Source organism: Gopherus flavomarginatus, chromosome 14, assembly GCF_025201925.1.
Source record: "Gopherus flavomarginatus isolate rGopFla2 chromosome 14, rGopFla2.mat.asm, whole genome shotgun sequence".
Classification (NCBI taxonomy): Eukaryota; Metazoa; Chordata; order Testudines; family Testudinidae; genus Gopherus; species Gopherus flavomarginatus.
In genome coordinates this window covers 10,671,612-10,692,415 of record NC_066630.1, presented here as the reverse complement: position 1 = coordinate 10,692,415, position 20,804 = coordinate 10,671,612, and the positions used below count along the sequence as shown (strand labels likewise).

The 20,804-nt window shown below is 45.0% G+C and overlaps 1 protein-coding gene across 1 annotated transcript in view; it reads left to right on the top strand.

Annotated features, from left to right (window-relative positions):
• Positions 1 to 20,804, top strand: part of PLCG2 (phospholipase C gamma 2) — a 104,599-nt gene that overhangs the window by 30,534 nt on the left and 53,261 nt on the right. Inside the window, exon 3 of the mRNA XM_050923006.1 lies at positions 17,915 to 18,055. Within this exon, the coding sequence (XP_050778963.1) occupies positions 17,915 to 18,055 (141 nt within the window). The remainder of the gene's footprint in view (positions 1 to 17,914; positions 18,056 to 20,804) is intronic.

Below are 20,804 nucleotides of genomic sequence, written 5' to 3'. Positions count from 1 at the left end.
TGAAAACGTAACTGTTAATTTTAATTTGAGAATCCTGGTTAATGGCCTTCTAATGAGAGAACAATTCAATTGTGCACAATTCCCCAGCCTTCAGAGACAGAGGTAAACATTTTTTAAAACATCTGAGGGCTATTTTCAAAGTGATGTAGGTGCCTAAATCTCATTGAAAATCACTGGGATTTTGCTAACTCAGCGTGTGAGTTGCATTTGAAAATGTAATTTAGGCACCTAAGTCCCTTAGTTGCTTTTGAAAGTTTTACTCAAGATCATCTTGCTGAAGGGAACTTGCTGTGTTGTGGGAAACTCTCATCTCTTTCCCCATCATATGAACTGCTCTAAAGACCAAAAATAAACATTCATGCCACCTACACCTTATGGAAACAGTGGTGAATATTTTGCATATTTTCCTATTGAGAACTGAAGGTTTTTACTGTGTGTAAAACAACAGGAGTGCTTCTGTTGGCTGAATTTTAGGGTTGATTATGTCAGTTTCTAGGAGTAACTTTTATTTTCTTGGTCGTCAGAGCCTTGCCACTCTTTCTTTTATCTGTCTGAATTTCCTTAATTAGCAATGTATACATACATGTAAAGTTTTACCACACCAATCTCTTCAAAATTGCATTCCATCACTTCTTCTCTTGTATATCCTGAATGGCAATGAAGTGTTTTATTAGCTCATCTTAAAAAGTTAATTTACTTTTTGATTTGTATGAAGTTACTTTTCAAAGAGATGTTAAAATTCAGCATTTTTTTTTCTTTTGAAGCTGATCTATTTTAGTTCTTACCCAGGGGACTTTCAAGTGCTTTGGTGTGAGTGGATATGTGTTTTTTTTTTTTTTTTTCAGCTAGGTATTTAGAGCTTGGTTTCTGTGGTAAAATGTAAAGATGAACATGTGTAGCCTTTAACTCCTCTGTGATCACTTCTTTCCTCAGCAGCTCATGCACTTTGTGTTTAAATGCTAATTTATAAAGGCCAGACTTCCTGTTACAGCCAATCAGTGAAACAGGGACAGCGTTAAATCAACTTTGTAGCACTTCTGCACCATAAATGTGCATAAATGCGGCAAGCATCCACAACTCCCATTGACTTCAATCAGTATTTTATTCTTCAAAACTCAGGATTTCATTTCCATTAATTGTACATTTTTAAAAATTTATTTCACTTCTTGGGATTGAATTCTCCTTCCCTCTGCTTTTTGTGTGCATGTAAATCAGGAGTGGGCAAACTTTTTGGCCCAGGAGCCACATCTGGGTATGGACGTTGTATGGCAGGCCATGAATGCTCATGAAATGGGAGGTTGGGGTGTGGGAGGGGTGATGGCTCCAACTGGGGGTAGGGGCTCTGGGGTGGGGCTGGAGATGAGGGGTTCGGAGGGCAGGAGGGGATCAGGGCTGGGGTAGAGGGTTGGGGTGCAAGCTCTGGATGGCACTTACCTCAAGCAGCTCCCAGAAACAGCGGCATGTCCCCCCTCCAGCTCCTACACGGAGGCGCAACCAGGCAGCTCTGTGCGCTGCCCTGTCCTCAGGCACCGCCCCTGGAGCTCCCATTAACCATGGTTCCCGGCCAATGGGAACTGTGGGGGCCAGCACTTGGGGTGGGGGCAGCGGTTGTTGCTCCCTGGCTGCCCCTACGCATAGGAGACGGAGGGGGACATGTCACTGTTTCCAGGAGCTGAGTGGGACAAGCCCCCGACCCTGCTCCCTGGCTGGAGCGCTGAAGCGGGGCAGGCCCTGGGCCCTGGATCCTGCTTCCCGACAGGAGCATGAGGGCAAGATTAAAATGTCTGGAGGGCTGGATGTGGCTCCCAGGCCGTAGTTTGCCCACCCCGTTGTAAATGTTACAAAGTGGGATAGAAACCATTATGACTAGTGTGACTTGGCCTTACAATTTCAATTGCACATTGACTGCTGCCTAATCTAAAAGATCCCAAATTAGAGAGGACTGTAAAAAGTTCAGTGAAGTTTTGTGAGCTGCCTAGTGAGAAGTCTTCTATTTAAAATATAGTTATAGTCAGGAAAATGGTACTTGCCCTTACCGTACTCTTGTGACCTGAATTTGTTAAACTGTGGGTGTTAGCTGTGCATCTCCCACTAGTTTCAGTCTGTCAAATGGCTAAATTCCCTTTCATTTGGAGCTTTAGCCCTTGTGTCTTCTGTGTTGTATCAAATCCTTAGGCTTTATAACTGTGTTTCAAAGAGTTTTGTGGTTTATAATTATTGCTCAGTCCACTACAGCATAGTACAGCTCATTAAATTTTACTGTCCTTGATCAGGACTTAATTTCTCATAGAGTATTTGCTGGAGTGCTGGGGCTTGGGGCTTATGTCCAATTAAGGGCATTGGGGCTCAGGCCTTGTGTCCCGGCGGGCCTTGTGGCTTGGTGCTTCTGCCACATGGGTTTGAAATATTTACCAGAGCTCTGCTCCAGACAGCTTTTGGTTGAATTGAAGCGCTGCCTTGAGTCCAGTTATTTTTCATACTGCATGTACACCAAGGTGTGAGAGATTTCTGGGGTGTGTACTGTTTGTAGGTGGCCAGACCGCCTTACTCTCCAATGAAAAACATTGCACTCACAACACCACACCATGTTCATGTTTTGACTAAAACAACAGGTGTACAGTGGCACACTTTGTCAGTGACAATTTGATAGTTAATTTTGGGTTATGTGGAAGTGAGAATGGAGCCATTGTCTCTGCTAACCACAGCAAGGTGCATTTGCAAAAGGAAACTAAAAAAGCTTTTTTACATTCGCTGCGTGCTCATTTGCACACTTTCCTACACTGCAGAGTTCTGTGTGTCTGTCGGATCAAGTCAGGTTTCTGCCCCTCCCAAGAAGAAACCTTCTCATTTTATAGTGCAAATGGCTGATTATATTTTCTGAAATCAGTTTCTCAAAGGCATGAGCAAAATTTGGCTACAGGCAAAATCAGCCTCTGTTCATGTACTCCTATCCATACTTACATATCTAGTTCTCTCTGACTGTACCACTAAAATTTTCAAAACTTCTTATCTTTTTACGTCTTATAATCTGTCACCATCTTCTGTCTTGTCTTCCTGAGACCCTACTTATTCCGTCAGGTCAGTTCAAGGTACTGCTCCTAAATTAATTTTCCTGACATGTTGTTCTGACCACGTCACCCCCCTCTTGAGTCCCTTCATGGGCTCCCCTTTCTCCAGCACATCAAAAACTGGCTTCTGGGTCCAGGGCCGGTGCAACCATTTAGGAGACCTAGGGCGCTGGGATTTGGGGCGTGCCATTTTCTTCGGCAGCGACCGCAGCAGCCGGATCTTCGGCTGCCCCGGTTGCTGCTGACATTTAGCGGAGGATGCTGGGGCAGGGGAGCGCGGGGAGGGCTGCCTGCAGCAAGTTGGGGAAGGGGCGGCACACAGGGGAACTCTCTGCCCCAGCTCACCTCTGCCTCGCCTCCTCCCCAAGCACGCCATGGCCGCTTCACTTCTCCCGCCTCCCAGGCTTGCGGCGCCTTGGGTGGGGGCAGTGCCTTGGGGCAGGGACACGGGGGGGGCGCAAGGTGGAAGTTTCGCCTAGGGCGCGAAACATCCTTGCACTGGCCCTGTCTGTGTCCAATCCTAAACCTGTTAATGTCCTTAGAAGGACTCTGATGGCCTTCACTGGGGTTTGGATAAACTTCTTGGTCCTTACCTGTAAGGCAGTTCATAGCTCAGTTGCTCCCTCTCTACTTACTTGTTCTTATATATTATCACTTCAGCCCTGCCCTACTAATGAAGTCAGCCTCCGTTGTCTGTTTGTCCACATCTTACACAGGCATCTTTATACTTTCTTTTATGCCTACCTCTCATGCACAGAACACCCTCTGTGGAGTTGTCCATCAAGCCACTACTCTTCCTTCCTTCAAATCCTTTCACAAGATCTTCAAGATCCTTACAGACCAGTCAGCTTAACTTCTGCACCCAGAAAGAAAATGGAGCAAATAACTAAGCAATCCATTTGCAAACACCTAGAAGATAATAAGGTGATAAGTAACAGTCAGCATAGATTTGTCAAGAACAAATCATGTCAAACCAACTTGATAGCTTTCTTTGAGAGGGTAACAAGCCTTGTGGATGGGGGGAAGCTGCAGACATGGTATATCTTGACTTTACTAAAGCTTTCGATACTGTCTCACATGACCACCTCATAAACAAACTAGAGAAATACTACCTAGATGGAACTACTATAAGGTGAGTGCAAAACTCGTTGGAAAACCATTTCCAGAGAGTAGTTATCAGTAGTTCACAGTCAGCGCCGGCTTTAGGAAGTGCGGGGCCCAATTCGAGCATTTTCCGTGGGGCCCTGGCAAGGATGACTTAAAAAAAAAAAAGTGTAAAAAAAAAAAAAAGCCTTTCATTTCTTCCATGTATTATTTACTTTCCATAACTGTATAAATAATACAATTATATATTATGTACATTGCATCATATATGCTGTTGATTGCCTATTAATGACTGCCATTTCACATGTGTGGGTCCCTGCCACTCCTTGTGGGTGTGTACATGTGTGGGTCCCAGCTGCTCCCTGCCCCTTTCATTGAAGCAGGTGTGCAGGGTTACTGCCCTGGGAACTGCAGGGCAGCAGTGGACATGGGGCTGGTTGGAGGCAAGGCAGGGGCTGACTGGAGGTAGGGTCTAGCTGCAGGCAGGGAAAGGGATGCAGGGCTGGCTGGAGATAGAGGTGTGTGGGGTGAGCTGGCTTCAGGCAGGGCCGCATGGGGATGCAGCAGGGGTTGGAAGGGCTAGAGACAGAGGAATGCAGAACTGGCTGGCTTCAGGCAGGGGAGTGCAGCGGGGTTGGCTGGAGACAGGGCAGGGAGTTTGGGGCTAGGTGTGTGTCATAAACAGATAGCTAAGGGTTAATGTCTCTTCCACCTGAAGCACCTGACCAGAGGACCAATCAGGAAACCGGATTTTTTCAACTCTGGGTGGAGGGAGTTTGTGTCTGAGTCTTTTGTCTGTCTTCCTGCTTTCTCTGAGCTTTGGAGAAGTAGTTTCTACTTTCTAGTCTTCTGTTTCTAAGTGTAAGGACAAAGAGATCAGATAGTAAGTTCTATGGTTTCTTTTTTTTGGTATTTGCATGAATATAAGTGCTGAAGTGCTTTGATTTGTATTCTTTTTGAATAAGGCTGTTTATTCAATATTCTTTTAAGCAATTGACCCTGTGTTGTATCATCTTAATACAGAGAGAACATTTGTATGTATTTTTCTTTCTTTTTATATAAAGCTTTCTTTTAAGACCTGTTGGAGTTTTTCTTTACTTCAGGGAAATTAAGTCTGTACTCACCAGGGAATTGGTGGGAGGAAGAAATCAGGGGAGATCTGTGTGTTGGATTGCTAGCCTGATTTTGCATTCCCTCTGGGGGAATAGGAAAGTACTTTTTGTTTCCAGGATTGGAAACAGAGAGGGGGAGTCACTCTGTGTAGTTTCACAGAGCTTGTGTCTGTGTATCTCTCCAGGAGCACCTGGAGGGGGGAGGGAAAAAGGATTATTTCCCTTTGTTGTGAGACTCAAGGGATTTGGGTCTTGGGGTCCCAGGGAAGGTTTTTCAGGGGGACCAGAGTGCCCCAAAACACTCTAATTTTTTGGGTGGTGGCAGCAGGTACCAGGTCCAAGCTGGTAACTAAGCTTGGAGGTTTTCATGCTAACCCCCATATTTTGGACGCTAAGGTCCAAATGTGGGACTAAGGTTATGATATGGTGTGCAGCAGGTGGGATATAGACAGAATCCAGAAGCTAGTAGGAATATTATATTTTTCTTTTCTCTGCTAAGGGCTTTTTAGCAGAGAGAGAAACAGTTTGGTTTTAAAAGGGAACCAAAGAGAATTTTTTTTTCTGCTCTCTCTGGCAGTTTGTGGCTTGCATGTTAAGCAAGAAGCCATTACCAGACTGTTAAGGGTCTTTTGTCATGCAATAGCCCTCCCATTAGGAGGCAAGTTCCAGCACTATATGAATGCAAATAAAGTGGTTTTTCAGGTTTACTTAATATTGAAAATTAGCTAAAGGCACTGTTGCTAGGCAGACTTCAGGAGGCAACAGAGCCTGCAGTGCAGAAGATAAACACCGGAGGGCACCCCAACACAAGAAAACAGGAATCATGACTTCTAAGGCAAAAATTGAGGCCGAAGAGCAAATCAAAGAAGCTGAACACAGGCGACAGATGGAGATGAAAGAAAAGGAAGAACAAATCAAAAAGGCAGCACACAAAAGAAAACTAGAAGAAGAAGAGTTCGCCCACCGAAGGAAACAAGAAGAAGAAGAGTTGGCCCACCGCCGAGAAATGGAAAAGCACCAAAAAGAAATGGAAAAAACAACAAAAAGAGAATGAAGAGAAGGAAAAACAGAGAAAACATGAACTGGAGTTGGAAAAAGCTGGGCTGCATGTGCCAGCCAACCCTAACAACCCGGCGCCAATTATTGCTCCACAGCACAGGAAATTTCCCACCTACAAGGCAGGTGATGACACCGAGGCCTTCTTGGAAAATTTTGAAAGAGCCTGTCTTGGGTACAGCATTCCCGAAGACCAGTACATGGTAGAATTGAGGTCACAGCTCAGTGGACCTTTAGCAGAGGTGGCAGCTGAAATGCCTAAGCAGCAAATGAATGACTATAAACTTTTTCAAACCAAGGCCAGATACAGAATGGGGATAACCCCAGATCATGCCCGTCGGCGTTTCAGAACCCGAAAGTGGAAACCAGAGGTGTCATTTCCCAAACACGCCTACTACATTGCAAAAAACTATGAGGCCTGGATAACAGAAAACAACATTCAAACCTTGGAAGAACTGCACCTCCTCATACAAATGGAGCAGTTCTTGGATGGTGTCCCTGAAGACGTCACACGGTACATACAAGATGGAAAACCCAAAGATATCGCTGAGGCGGGGGAGATTGGAGCCAAATGGATGGAACTGGCAGAAAGCAAAAAAGCTACTGTCAAGGGGAACAATTACCCCAGGGGGCACACAGACCATAAACCCTACAACCGAGGACAGCCAAAGACCCCACATACAACCCAAGTCAAGCCACAGACGCCCTACTCTTCCACCTCACCAGTCTCCAGTAACTCACTTCGGCCCAGTGACCCATCAGATGGAAGATGCTTTAAGTGTAATGAACTGGGACATATCAAGGCCAACTGTCCAAAGAACACCATGCGAGTGCAATTCATTACACCACCATCACACCAAAGATCCCCAGGCCCGGATGCCTCTCAAATACCCTTGGAGCGAAGGGAAAATTTGAGAGTGGGCGGAAAGAAGGTTACTGCGTGGAGAGACACGGGGGCACAAGTGTCAGCTATCCACCAATCCTTCGTTGACCCCAAATTCATCAACCCAAAGGCCAAAGTTACAATTTACCCCTTCATGTCACAAGCTGTAGACTTGCCTACAGCTCAACTGCCTGTCCAGTACAAAGGCTGGTCAGGAATGTGGACTTTTGCAGTCTATGACAATTATCCTATCCCCATGCTACTGGGGGAAGACTTGGCCAACCAGGTGAGGCGGGCCAAGAGAGTGGGAATGGTTACACGTAGCCAAACCAGGCAAGCTTCCAGACCCATTCCTGTTCCTGAGCCGTCCACAGACGCCCCGTCTGTGTTACCAGAGACCCAGACAGAGGTAGTGGACCCGGATTCCATGCCTACCACTGAAACAGCCACAGCATTTCCAGTCCCAGGCCCGGAACTGGAACAGCAACCAGCACCAGCAAGTGCAACCACATCTTCAAACTCAACGCCAGAGGGCGCCAGCGAGCCAGAACTGGCAGAAGCAAAAGACAGCCATACCCAAAAGGCTCAGCCAGAGCCTGAAATACCCTCAGGTGCACCAGCGGAGAGCGGTTCACCAGCAACGGAAACAACCCCATCACCTACATCGCTTCCAGAGGGACCAAGCCCAAGTCCACAGTCTGAGGAAGAACTGGTGACCCCAGCCTCAAGGGAACAGTTCCAGACTGAGCAGGAAGCGGATGACAGCCTTCAGAAAGCTTGGGCGGCGGCACGGAGCACCCCACCGCCTCTCAGCTCTTCTAATCGATCTCGGTTTGTTATAGACCAAGGACTTTTATACAAGGAAATTCTTTCTGGTGGACACCGGAAAAAATGGCAGCCGCAAAAACAGTTGGTGGTTCCAACTAAGTACCGGGGGAAGCTCTTAAGCTTAGCCCATGATCATCCCAGTGGCCATGCTGGGGTAAACAGAACCAAGGACCGGTTGGGGAAGTCCTTCCACTGGGAGGGGATGGGCAAGGACGTTGCCAAGTATGTCCAGTCTTGTAAGGTAGGCCAAAGAGTGGGAAAGCCTCAAGACCAGGTCAAGGCCCCTCTCCAGCCACTCCCCATAATTGAGGTCCCATTTCAGCGAGTAGCTGTGGATATTCTGGGCCCTTTCCCAAAAAAGACGCCCAGAGGAAAGCAGTACGTACTGACTTTAGTGGACTTTGCTACCCGATGGCCGGAAGCAGTAGCTCTAGGCAACACCCGGGCTAACACTGTGTGCCTGGCCTTAACAGACATCTTTGCCAGGGTAGGTTGGCCCTCCAACATCCTTACAGATTCAGGGTCTAATTTCCTGGCAGGAACCATGGAAAAACTGTGGGAAACTCATGGGGTGAATCACTTGGTTGCCACCCCGTACCACCATCAAACCAATGGCCTGGTGAAAAGGTTCAATGGAACTTTGGGGGCCATGATACGTAAATTCATCAACGAATTCTCCAATAATTGGGACCTAGTGTTGCAGCAGTTGCTGTTTGCCTACAGGGCTGTACCACATCCCAGTTTAGGGTTTTCACCATTTGAACTTGTGTATGGTCACGAGGTTAAGGGGCCATTACAGTTGGTGAAGCAGCAATGGGAGGGGTTTACGCCTTCTCCAGGAACTAACATTCTGGACTTTGTAAGCAACCTACAAAGCACCCTCCAACACTCTTTAGCCCTTGCTAAAGAGAACCTAAAGGATGCTCAGGAAGAGCAAAAGGCCTGGTATGACAGACATGCCAGAGATCGGTCCTTCAAGGTAGGAGACCAGGTTATGGTCTTGAAGGCGCAACAGGCCCATAAGATGGAAGCATCATGGGAAGGGCCATTCACGGTCCAAGAGCGCCTGGGAGCTGTAAACTACCTCATAGCATTTCCCAATTCCTCACTAAAGCCTAAAGTGTACCATGTTAATTCTCTCAAGCCTTTCTATTCCAGAGACTTACAGGTTTGTCAGTTTACAGTCCAGGGAGATGATGTTGAGTGGCCTGACGGTGTCTACTACGACGGGAAAAAAGACGGTGGCGTGGAAGAGGTGAACCTCTCAACCACCCTGGAACGTCTGCAGCGGCAACAAATCAAGGAGCTGTGCACTAGCTTCGCCCCATTGTTCTCAGCCACCCCAGGACGGACTGAACGGGCATACCACTCCATTGATACAGGTAATGCTCACCCAATCAGAACCCCACCCTACCGAGTGTCTCCTCATGCCCAAGCTGCTATAGAACGGGAGATCCAGAACATGCTACAGATGGGTATAATCCGCTCATCTACCAGTGCATGGGCATCTCCAGTGGTTCTGGTACCCAAACCAGATGGGGAAATACGCTTTTGCGTGGACTACCGTAAGCTAAATGCTGTAACTCGTCCGGACAACTATCCAATGCCACGTACCGATGAGCTATTGAAAAAGTTGGGACGTGCCCAGTTCATCTCTACAATAGACTTAACCAAGGGGTACTGGCAAGTACCGCTAGATGAACCTGCCAAGGAGAGGTCAGCATTCGTCACCCATGCGGGGGTGTATGAATTCAATGTCCTTCCTTTCGGCCTTCGAAATGCACCCGCCACCTTCCAAAGGTTGGTAGATGGTCTACTAGCTGGACTGGGAGAATTTGCAGTTGCCTACCTCGATGATGTGGCCATTTTTTCAGACTCCTGGCCCGAACACCTACTACACCTGGAAAAGGTCTTTGAGCGCATCAGGCAGGCAGGACTAACTATTAAGGCCAAAAAGTGTCAAATAGGCCAAAACAGAGTGACTTACCTGGGGCACCAGGTGGGTCGAGGAACCATAAACCCACTACAGGCCAAGGTGGATGCTATCCAAAAGTGGCCTGTCCCACGGTCCAAGAAGCAGGTCCAATCCTTCTTAGGCTTGGCCGGATACTACAGGCGATTTGTACCACACTACAGCCAAATCGCTGCCCCACTGACCGACCTAACCAAAAAGACCCAGCCAAATGCAGTTAAGTGGACTGATGAGTGTCAAAAGGCCTTTACCCAACTTAAGGCAACGCTCATGTCTGACCCTGTGCTCAGGGCCCCGGACTTTGACAAGCCATTCCTAGTAACCACGGATGCATCTGAGCGTGGTATAGGAGCAGTGCTCATGCAGGAAGCAACAGTTCACAACTTCCATCCTGTCGTGTTTCTCAGCAAGAAACTGTCTGAGAGGGAAAGTCACTGGTCAGTCAGTGAAAAGGAATGCTATGCCATTGTGTACGCCCTGGAAAAGCTACGCCCATATGTTTGGGGACGGCGGTTCCAACTACAAACTGACCATGCTGCACTAAAGTGGCTTCATACTGCCAAGGGGAACAACAAGAAACTTCTTCGTTGGAGTTTAGCTCTCCAAGATTTTGATTTTGAAATTCAGCACATCACAGGAGCGTCTAACAAAGTAGCTGATGCACTCTCCCGTGAGAGTTTCCCAAAATTCAGTAGTTAAAAAGTGTTCTTAAAATGTAAAAGTCTGTTAGTTATATACTTAGGGGTATATGTAAAGGTGCATGTGTTGTATTAATCTGTTTATTTTAAAGTTCTAGAAGGAAATCGCCGCCAGTGAGCTTCCCCACTGTCTGCAATTTGGGGGGCGTGTCATAAACAGATAGCTAAGGGTTAATGTCTCTTCCACCTGAAGCACCTGACCAGAGGACCAATCAGGAAACCGGATTTTTTCAACTCTGGGTGGAGGGAGTTTGTGTCTGAGTCTTTTGTCTGTCTTCCTGCTTTCTCTGAGCTTTGGAGAAGTAGTTTCTACTTTCTAGTCTTCTGTTTCTAAGTGTAAGGACAAAGAGATCAGATAGTAAGTTCTATGGTTTCTTTTCTTTGGTATTTGCATGAATATAAGTGCTGAAGTGCTTTGATTTGTATTCTTTTTGAATAAGGCTGTTTATTCAATATTCTTTTAAGCAATTGACCCTGTGTTGTATCATCTTAATACAGAGAGAACATTTGTATGTATTTTTCTTTCTTTTTATATAAAGCTTTCTTTTAAGACCTGTTGGAGTTTTTCTTTACTTCAGGGAAATTAAGTCTGTACTCACCAGGGAATTGGTGGGAGGAAGAAATCAGGGGAGATCTGTGTGTTGGATTGCTAGCCTGATTTTGCATTCCCTCTGGGGGAATAGGAAAGTACTTTTTGTTTCCAGGATTGGAAACAGAGAGGGGGAGTCACTCTGTGTAGTTTCACAGAGCTTGTGTCTGTGTATCTCTCCAGGAGCACCTGGAGGGGGGAAGGGAAAAAGGATTATTTCCCTTTGTTGTGAGACTCAAGGGATTTGGGTCTTGGGGTCCCAGGGAAGGTTTTTCAGGGGGACCAGAGTGCCCCAAAACACTCTAATTTTTTGGGTGGTGGCAGCAGGTACCAGGTCCAAGCTGGTAACTAAGCTTGGAGGTTTTCATGCTAACCCCCATATTTTGGACGCTAAGGTCCAAATGTGGAACTAAGGTTATAATAGTGTGTGCAGGGCTGGTGCTGGCAGGGGTGTGTGGGGGCTGGCTGGCTTTGGGCAGGGCCACAGAGGTGTGTGGCAGGGGGTGGCTGCAGACAAGGCAGGGGGTTTGGCAGGGGCTGGCTGTGGGCATGGAGTGCAGAGCTGGCTGGGGGCAGAGCTGGCTGGGGGCAGGGCAGGGGGTGCAGCAGAGGCAGCTGGAGCCCTGGCCCTTTAAATAGCCCCCAAGCCTCCCACTATCCCAGGGCTCTGGGGGTTATTTAAAGGGCCCGGGGCTCCCCTGCTTCTACCCTGCCCCGGACCTTTTAAATAGTGGCGAGAGCCCTGGAGAATAGCCCCGGCCCTTTAAATAGCCCCCGGCTATCATAGGGCTATGGGGGCTATTTAAAGGGCCCGGAGCTCCAGCAGGGAGAGCAGGGCTGCTTGCCGCGCTCCGACCGGGGCTCCAGCTGGGAGAGCGGGGCTGCAGGGCGGCTTGCCGCGCTCCCGCTGCGGCTCCAGCCGGGAGAGCGGGGCGGCTTGCCGCGCTCCGGCACCGGCTGGGGCTCCAGCCGGGAGAGCGGGGCGGCTTGCCGCGCTCCGGCACCGGCTGGGGCTCCAGCCGGGAGAGCGGGGCGGCTTGCCGCGCTCCGGCACCGGCCGGGGCTCCAGCCGGGAGAGCGGGGCTGCGGGGCGGCTTGCTGCACTCCGGCACCGGCCGGGGCTCCAGCCGGGAGAGCGGGGCTGCGGGGCGGCTTGCCACGCTCTGGCACCGGCTGGGGATCTGGCTCTCGGCACAGGGCCCTCTTAGGCGCGGGGCCCGATTCCTGGGAATCGGCTGAATCTGCCTAAAGCCGGCCCTGTTCACAGTCATGCCGGAAGGTGCATAACGAGTGGGGTCCCACAGGGATCGGTTCTGGGTCCACTTCTATTCAATATCTTCATCAGTTGTTTGAATAATGGCATAGAGAGTACACTTTTATACAGTTTGTGGATGATACCAAGCTGGGAGAGGTTGCAAGAGCTTTGGAGGATAGGATTAAAATTCAAAATGATCTGAACAAACTGGAGAAATGGTCTGAAGTACATAGGATGAAATTCAATAAGGACAAAAGCAAAGTGCTCCACTTAGGAAGGAACAATCAGTTGCACACCTGCTAAATGGGAAATGGCTACCTAGGAAGGAAAACTGTGGAAAGAGATCTTGGGGTCATAGTCGACCATAAGGTAAATATGAGTCAACAGTGTAACACTGTTACAAAAAAAGCCAACATCATTCTGGGATATATTAACAGGAGTGTTGTAAGCAAGACAGGAGAAGTTGCAGTTGGTAACAGCTGGGTAGATGGCTTGTAGGGATTTCTGAAGTTTATCTTATTTATTGGTTACAATGTATAAATATATATCAGACTTGGAATCATCTGGCTGGGGCGAACCTGGCCTATGCATATGCATTTTCTTAGAGAAGCGTTCTGTTTCCAACTGTTGGAATTTTGTCCTTTATTCTGAGTTCGTACAGCATCCTGCATAAGGGTCCCAGTCCTGATTAGTCCTTGCCACTAGGCGCTACTGTATTCAAAATAATAGTAATGCGTATTTTGAACAATGTGACTATTTAAATAAGTATTTCTCTTGGTAACTTATTTGAATGGAGAAGAATGTAGATTTCTTGGGTCAAAAGTTGTCAGGCAAAAAACTTGAGCCCTGGTGCAATGGGAGCTCCTGGAGGCATTGTGCATATAATCCATGCAATATCTCTGTTTATCTACTTCCCAATGCATAGAAATTAAGACTTGCCTAAGATTGTGCATCCCGCTGGCAGAGCTGGAACTGGAATTGGAAAGTTCCTGGATCTTAGCCTCATGCGCAGGCCACTACACCACAAGTCCATCTCAGGGCCTGAAATACTATGGTAACTGAATGTGCTTCGGGATCCAGTCCGGACAAGTAGCCACTTGAATAAGTTGTCAGAATTGAGAAGATGACTGACTAGCCTCCCAAGGAAATCCTTTTAAACCTCACAGAAATAGCCACCTGATGGAATGGATGAAATGAAAACTAGAAGTCTGACATTTTGAAACCGTTTTAGCGGGTTCTGGCTGTCCAAACAGGCATAAGATTTATTGGAATAAATGTGAGGTTTTCCTCTTTCTCACATAGCTGGGTTTGAGTCTGTTGCTTTGTTTGATTTGTTTTATGGTTATATATTTCCTTGGAATGTGTGCTAGTTGTCTTGTTCTGAGTACTCTTTTATGGACCAACAGGGAGCCTGAAACTCTGAGTACTACCTTTTGGGCCCTATGTTATTTCTATTAACTATGGTGGGAGCACGATCAGGCCATTGGTGTCAAAATTTACCCTTGGACATACATACTGTTGTAACTAGAATCCTGTCTGCAGATCTGGGGGTGGAACTTGGCTTTATATTTTGAACACACGATTGGGAAGATGAATGGGTCTAATGCTTCAAGACAGCGAGAGGGTGGCAAATGTTAGAATTTCTGGTGCATTCTACAAGTATTGCGGGGGCAGGAGTTATTTTCCGTTTTTGTATTTCCCAATAAAAGACTATTTTGTTCAACTGCCAGTGCATTATAGATGTTTGATTATAAGCTTTTGTCAGTACAGCAACCTTATCGGACTGAATTTGAGACATTTTTAATAAAATCTTTCTCCAGGGTATACGTTTTCCTGGCTGTATCCTTTTCTCATTCAGTCAGGGGCAGCCAGTCTGGATAGTGGAGTTGTAGAGTTTAATCCTACAGTGAGCTCTATGCCTGTGAAGTCAGAGGAGCTCTGCACAACAGCAGGGTCACGTCTGTTGTGGCTCTTTCTCTCTCTCTCTCTCTCTCTGAGGGTCTAGCCCATGATTTTCACCATGACAGTGCCCTAGGGAGAGCACTTTTTCCCAGTGTGTTGTCCCCACTCACAATTCACAATATAGGCCATACGGGAAAGCCCTATAGTACTTAATACAAAAGGATAGCCCTTCTATAGGGTGGCCTAGTTTTAATCATCATCATCAAAATTCAACACAGAATTATGTATCTTTATATAAAATCAACAAGGTGATTAAAAAACAGGCTTACAGAATGGTTATCCTTTTATATTCTAGAGTTAATTTAGGATAGTTTCTACAGCAACCTATTGATTTCATCCCTATAAAGTTCTACAGAACTTTTTTTCTAAGGGAAATAAAGTATAATTATTCCAGGAACATAAAAGATACTGAATTTGAACCCTTGACAAGGAAGTTGACCTATATCACTCTCATTCTTTCTGTTCTCCCTCCCTCATAACCATCTTCCCTCATGGTGGAGCTTAGTCACTCAGGCCCAGATTTTTAACGTCTTTTTGTGCTCACCGAGTGCCTAAATCCCTTTTGAAAATGACATAGACTTCTAAATCTGTTAGGCATTGCAACGCTGAGCAGAACAATGCCTAAATACTTTTTAAAAATCTGGCCCTAACCTGTTCTAACTGGGTAATAAGTTTACTATGTGATTTGTCATCCAATTAAATGAATTCTAAAGCACATCTGAGCAGAGCCTGGAATGCAGTGTGGCTCTTCTTGTCCACACACAAAACTCACTCCACTTTAACTATGCTGATATAGTTAAAAGTGTATAACCCCTGATAGTATAAAAGTGCTTATAACTAGTATAACTTATTCCTGTAAGGAAAGGAGAATGAGCTGTACCTTATATCAGTGTAACTGCATCCATGCTAGGGGTTGTATCAGTATAACTATATTGGTAAAAAAAAAAAAAAAACCACACCCCTAACCAAAATAACACACACACACCAGAGAGAGTGAGAACATGAGAGTGAGGTATCACGGTTATAATGCAGGGAAAAGAAGGTGTGTATGTGTGCAACCGGGAAGAAATTAAGCAAGCTTGTCTCTTTCTGTGTCAGAGGTCAGTATGGGGTAATAGTAACTCAAAATGGAAACAACAATTAGGGTTGGGAAATCCTTGTTTTTATCTCTGTGTTTTGTGTATAGTGTTCAATAGAGTTACAGTCAAGTCAAAGTTTCCCCCAGCCAATGGCTTATTGGGCTGACATGGTTAAAGCATGTCAGTTTCATAGCCCACAGTACACAAGGGAGTGATGTGGCCAGTATCATGTCAGACTGCCTTTGATTGCCCTAACTCCATGGATCAGGTATCCATTTTGCAGTTGGGTGAACTGAAGGTGGCCTTTCTTTGTGAGATCCATCAAGACTAAACCCATAACCTTCAAGATTGGAGGTCTGGAGTGGTGACTGAGTGGTTAAGACACTCAAGTAGAGTTACAGGGAATCTGATAAATGTTTCCTGTTGGTTTACTGTGAATTGAAATCTTGTCTCTGTACCCTGATGTGTCTTTGTCAAACTCCCTTTGACATGTTTGGGAAGTAACACCAACATTTTAAAATGTGGACACTGTGACGCTACGGTAACCCATCACAGACACCTTAAGATAGGCTCAGATCCATTTGAGGTATCTAACTAAGAATTTCAGAGGGGCTGAACACTCAGTGGGAGCTCTTCATTGCTCAACATCTCTAAAATTCAGGCTACATATTTCAATGCCTAAATGTAGATTTAGGGGCCTACTCTATGCAGCCACATTTGAAAAATTTGGATGAGATTTTTCCCATCTATTTTTTCCCCACTATTCTTACTTGGACTTGATGGGTGGAGTCTGGGAGAAGGAGTGGTGACTTTATCTTGCCAATAAATATCTGGGGGAAATAAAGCTCCTTGGGGCAGGAACTGTCTGTTTGTTCCATGTTCCAATGGGGACTTGGTCAAAGGCTGCAGCTTATAAGGGCTACTTCAATACAAAATAATAACCATTTTCTTCCCCTTTCCTAGCAGCAATGTCATCTCTGGGATAAACAACTCCAAATGGAGCAGTAAGTTTGGCCTGAGATAGTCTCACTCACAATAAGAACTTCCTAGGTGTGTGAATATTCCACCATCCAAGCTTTGCTGATCAACCCTCTCCACCACCTCACACCAAGCCACATCACATAAAAATTAATCATCCCACAGAGCTTTAGAAACAGGTGGTCAGCCCTTTCCCTCTTTATTTCACTACATTTCATATGTTGTGATCTAGTAGCAACGGGGTGCTCTTTTAAAATACATCGTCTGTATCCCTGAATTGTAAAACACACAAACAGAAACCCCCAGTCAATTTCCTCTGATGCTGTATGGTTTGATAAACACATTTCAAGAGCAGCTGTGCAACTTTTTTTTTTTTTTTTTGTTCACTCCTCATCCTGTAACCAGTAACTCTTGACCTGTCAAAAGTAGGAAGAGCCATGCGTGCTTCTGTCCAGTCTACGGGCAGAACGAAACCACTTCCTCAGTTTTCTAATAAATATCTTATCGTAAGAGTGCACATATTCTATTTCAGTGCTGCCTCACAAATATTATGCTGATCCAGACCTCAGACTATGATAAGTAGAGGACTGACTTTAGGCCACATATCATCACAGTGTTCTCCTTTCATGATTTTTTGAAGTGTAGCTATGCTCTATGGGAAGGCACAGGTCACTCAGCAGTGCTAAAAGTTGTATTAGAAGGCAGAGACGTGTTTGGATCTGAGCAGAGGAAGGTTCATAGATATTGTAATGGTTACATTGAGGCTTAGCCAAAAAAAGATTTCTGAAACTTAAATGTAAAGTGTAGATTTCCCACAAAAACTACTCAAGTTCTGTAGACGAGAAAAAGTTTGAGTTGGTTTCATGGTGCAAATAAAGTAACATCAGCTGGTGGTGTGTGGTCCATTTAGAGTCCCCCCAAACAGTTTGCCACTCAAAAAGGGAACTCCAGTGCCAAAATAAATGACACCTGCAAAAGTGTGCGGACAGCTCTTCCTGTCGAGCTTACTGATTTTATACATAACTTGGTCAGTGGAGAGAGTGTCATGGTCCCAGGAATAAGAAGAATGAGGAGGACTTGTGGCACCGTAGAGACTAACAAATTTCTGCAAAAAAACTACCCTTTTCTTCCTCTCCCACACTCCCCTAGCCCAGCCTTGAGGGCAGAAACACATTTAGGCAGTCACCACAGTTGCAAGTCCCAGATGTCAGAATCATATAAATTAATACAATAATAATAATAAATGTTTTGACTTGCTTGTCTTTTTGCATTGGTCTCTGCTGGAATTATGTAAGCACAGTTTGTACTGACACATGTTATTTTCTTTCAGTGGATCTGATGGAAATAAAGGAAATTCGCCCTGGGAAAAATGCAAAGGATTTTGAGCGTGGGAAGGCAACACAGTATAAAGAGCATTGCTTCACTATTTTTTATGGTACCCAGTTTGTTCTCAACACCTTAAGCTTAGCAGGTACTTTTTGTGTGTGTGTGTGTCTTTCTTCTTTAAACCTTAAACAGTAAACCCTCCAGAGTAGGGATTTATAGCATTGACAGAGCAGTAATGCAAAGCTTACACTGTTTTTCTTTCTGACCTTCCTAATACATACCAAACATTTAAAATTGAAGAGGGTGTGAGAGAGTACCCTTTTCCCCTTACTGCTTTTAATGTCCTTGAATTGTGGCATTTGTAATTTTTGTGTAAAATAATAAATTAGGTGAGATTTTTTTCCTTGTGTTGTTTAAAGCGATCATTTTCATGGCTTATGACGGGGTCATTTTAGGTGTCTGAATTGTTGCAAACAGTCTTGTGCTCTCCTTGACACTAGCACTGTATGTTTTAGGAAGATGAAATGCCTGTCACTCACTGTAAGGCACAAGTGTGAGGTATAAGCAGGAGATATATAGTAAAACCCTATGTGTATGTTTCTGTTGATCCATTTTTTTTATACCCTGCAGCTGCCTGATGTCTCTTTAGAAGGAACATTATAGAGAGTCTTTTTTATGAAGTACATATCTTTTATTCATTCGCTCATGTTTAGCAGTGTAGATCCTCTCCGATTAAATATCTCAGGTGAGATTTTTTTTTAGCACTGGAGACCTGGATGAAATCCTGGCCCTATTGAAGTCAATGGAGATTTTGCCGTTGGCTTCACTGTGGCCAGGATCTCACCCCAGGGCCTGAAGCCTGCCTGGGGTCACAAGTAAAGGTGAATTTAGGATCCATAGCCTAGTTTTTTGTGACCATATCAGAAAAACCAACCACACAACTGGCAGGGTCTGTTTACTTAGGCCATGTCTGTACTGCAAAATTAAGTCAACCTAACTTATGTTGCCATATGGTCGTGGCAGTAATTACATTGCTTGTGCATGTCTACACTTTTTGCTCCTTGTGTCAACAGTGCGCTTCTTTACCAGGAGCGCTTGTATCAATTGTACCATCAGTGTGGGGCATTGTGAGATGGCTTCTGAAAGCCAGTAACAGTTGATGTAAGCAACGTATTGTCTACACTGACATTGCGTTGACCTAGCTATACAACTGTGACTCTACACTCCACGTGGAGGTGGAGTTATTAGGGCTTACATCATCGGGAGCGAAATTTAAGTGTAGGCACCTCCATAGTTAGGTCAACATAAGCTGGCTTGCATTGATCTAACTCTGTAGTGTTGACCAGACCCTATGAGAGGCCAAGCACTGGAATAGGAGGTGAATTGCATGCTCAAGTGCACTGTATGGACTGTGCAGGTCTATATGAGGAAAAGGGATGTTAATCAAATTGAAAGGCAGGGAATTGAAAACTAACACAAGGAAATACTTTTTATGTGCAACACAATATTATTCTATGAATCTCTTTGCCACAAGGTATCACTGAAGACAAAAGCTTAGAAAGTTTCAAAAATGGATTGGATATTTATGGAAAATGAAATCATCAAATTACATTAAAAAGGGTGTTTAAAAAAAAAAGCCAAAACTAGGATGTGATATAAACCCTTATTCTTCAGGGCATAAAATAATATCTAATCAATGGAGATTAGGAAGAAGAGGATAACTATCTACTGAAGGGGTCTTGAATCTTCCTTGGTACAGGAATACATGGACTGCTGGTTTCACTGCGTATGGGAATTCCCTTGGTCCTATGCTTGATCAACATGGTCAGTTTCATGAACATTAAATTCACTTGCAAAGTTGTAATAAAAACTGAAGTAATTTTTAAGAAGTTCCTAGTAGAGTAGAGAAGTGATCAGTGTGTTGTAAGCATTATAATTCTAATAGCCATAGAGATGTTTTTAAAATGTGGAAGTGATGCACTCCCTAGTTGAGGTACTTTCCCATGTGTGTAAGCAAACCCCATATTTATGCTTGTGAAATAATGTATTGCACAGAGGATTGGTGTACTCAAAAGTGGGTTTATGTGTGAAGGAGCATGCACAATTTTGTGTGTTGACAGTTAATGGCTGTTTGTGAAAATTTGGCTCCATGTACCAGATCTGAATTTAGATTAAGCCCGTAATATCCCTGAAATTTCAGAATGTGCAGCGTCACTTTAAATATAATTGTGCACTCAGCACTGTTGGGCTGTATTTTCTCCTTGTTTTTTTTCTCAGAATCTAGTCTCTGCAAGTACTTTGAGAACAATTAGTACCAGAAGGTTTGTTGCCATAACACTGGTTCTCAGAACAACATGACTGATATTTTCAATATCAGGAAAATCCTTTCCTTTGTTAAAGCACTTTGTCTTGGTTTCTGAGAACAATACAAAGTAACTGTTACTTAAGGGGGAATGGCAGCTTTCTTTATGGGCAGAATTGCTTTGAGACAGTTAGACTGGTGTCTGTCCTTCCCAAAAATGTAACTAATTGAAAAAGATTTCCACAGGGCTCTGAAGCTGGGCTCTGGCTTCAGTTTTGGAGAATACAGCATTGTTTGAAAGTATACTTTTAAAAATAATCTGTATTTTTTGAGAGACTGTTTTTGTTTTAAAGGATATTGCAGAAATTGCTTAAGTTGGAGATATTGGCTGGAAATAATTCTTCGGGAGGACTGTTTTGGTAGAGGGATGCTTTGATGAATTTTTGAACTGGAATGCGGCAACGCGGGGCTGTCCAAATTCTGCCCAACTGAGGGCTGCAAAGGCTGCGCCTAATCTGCAACATGAAAGGAAAATTGCAGCCCGCCTGCACCTTTAATAATACAAAATTGTGTCCCACAGGGACTGTAGTTC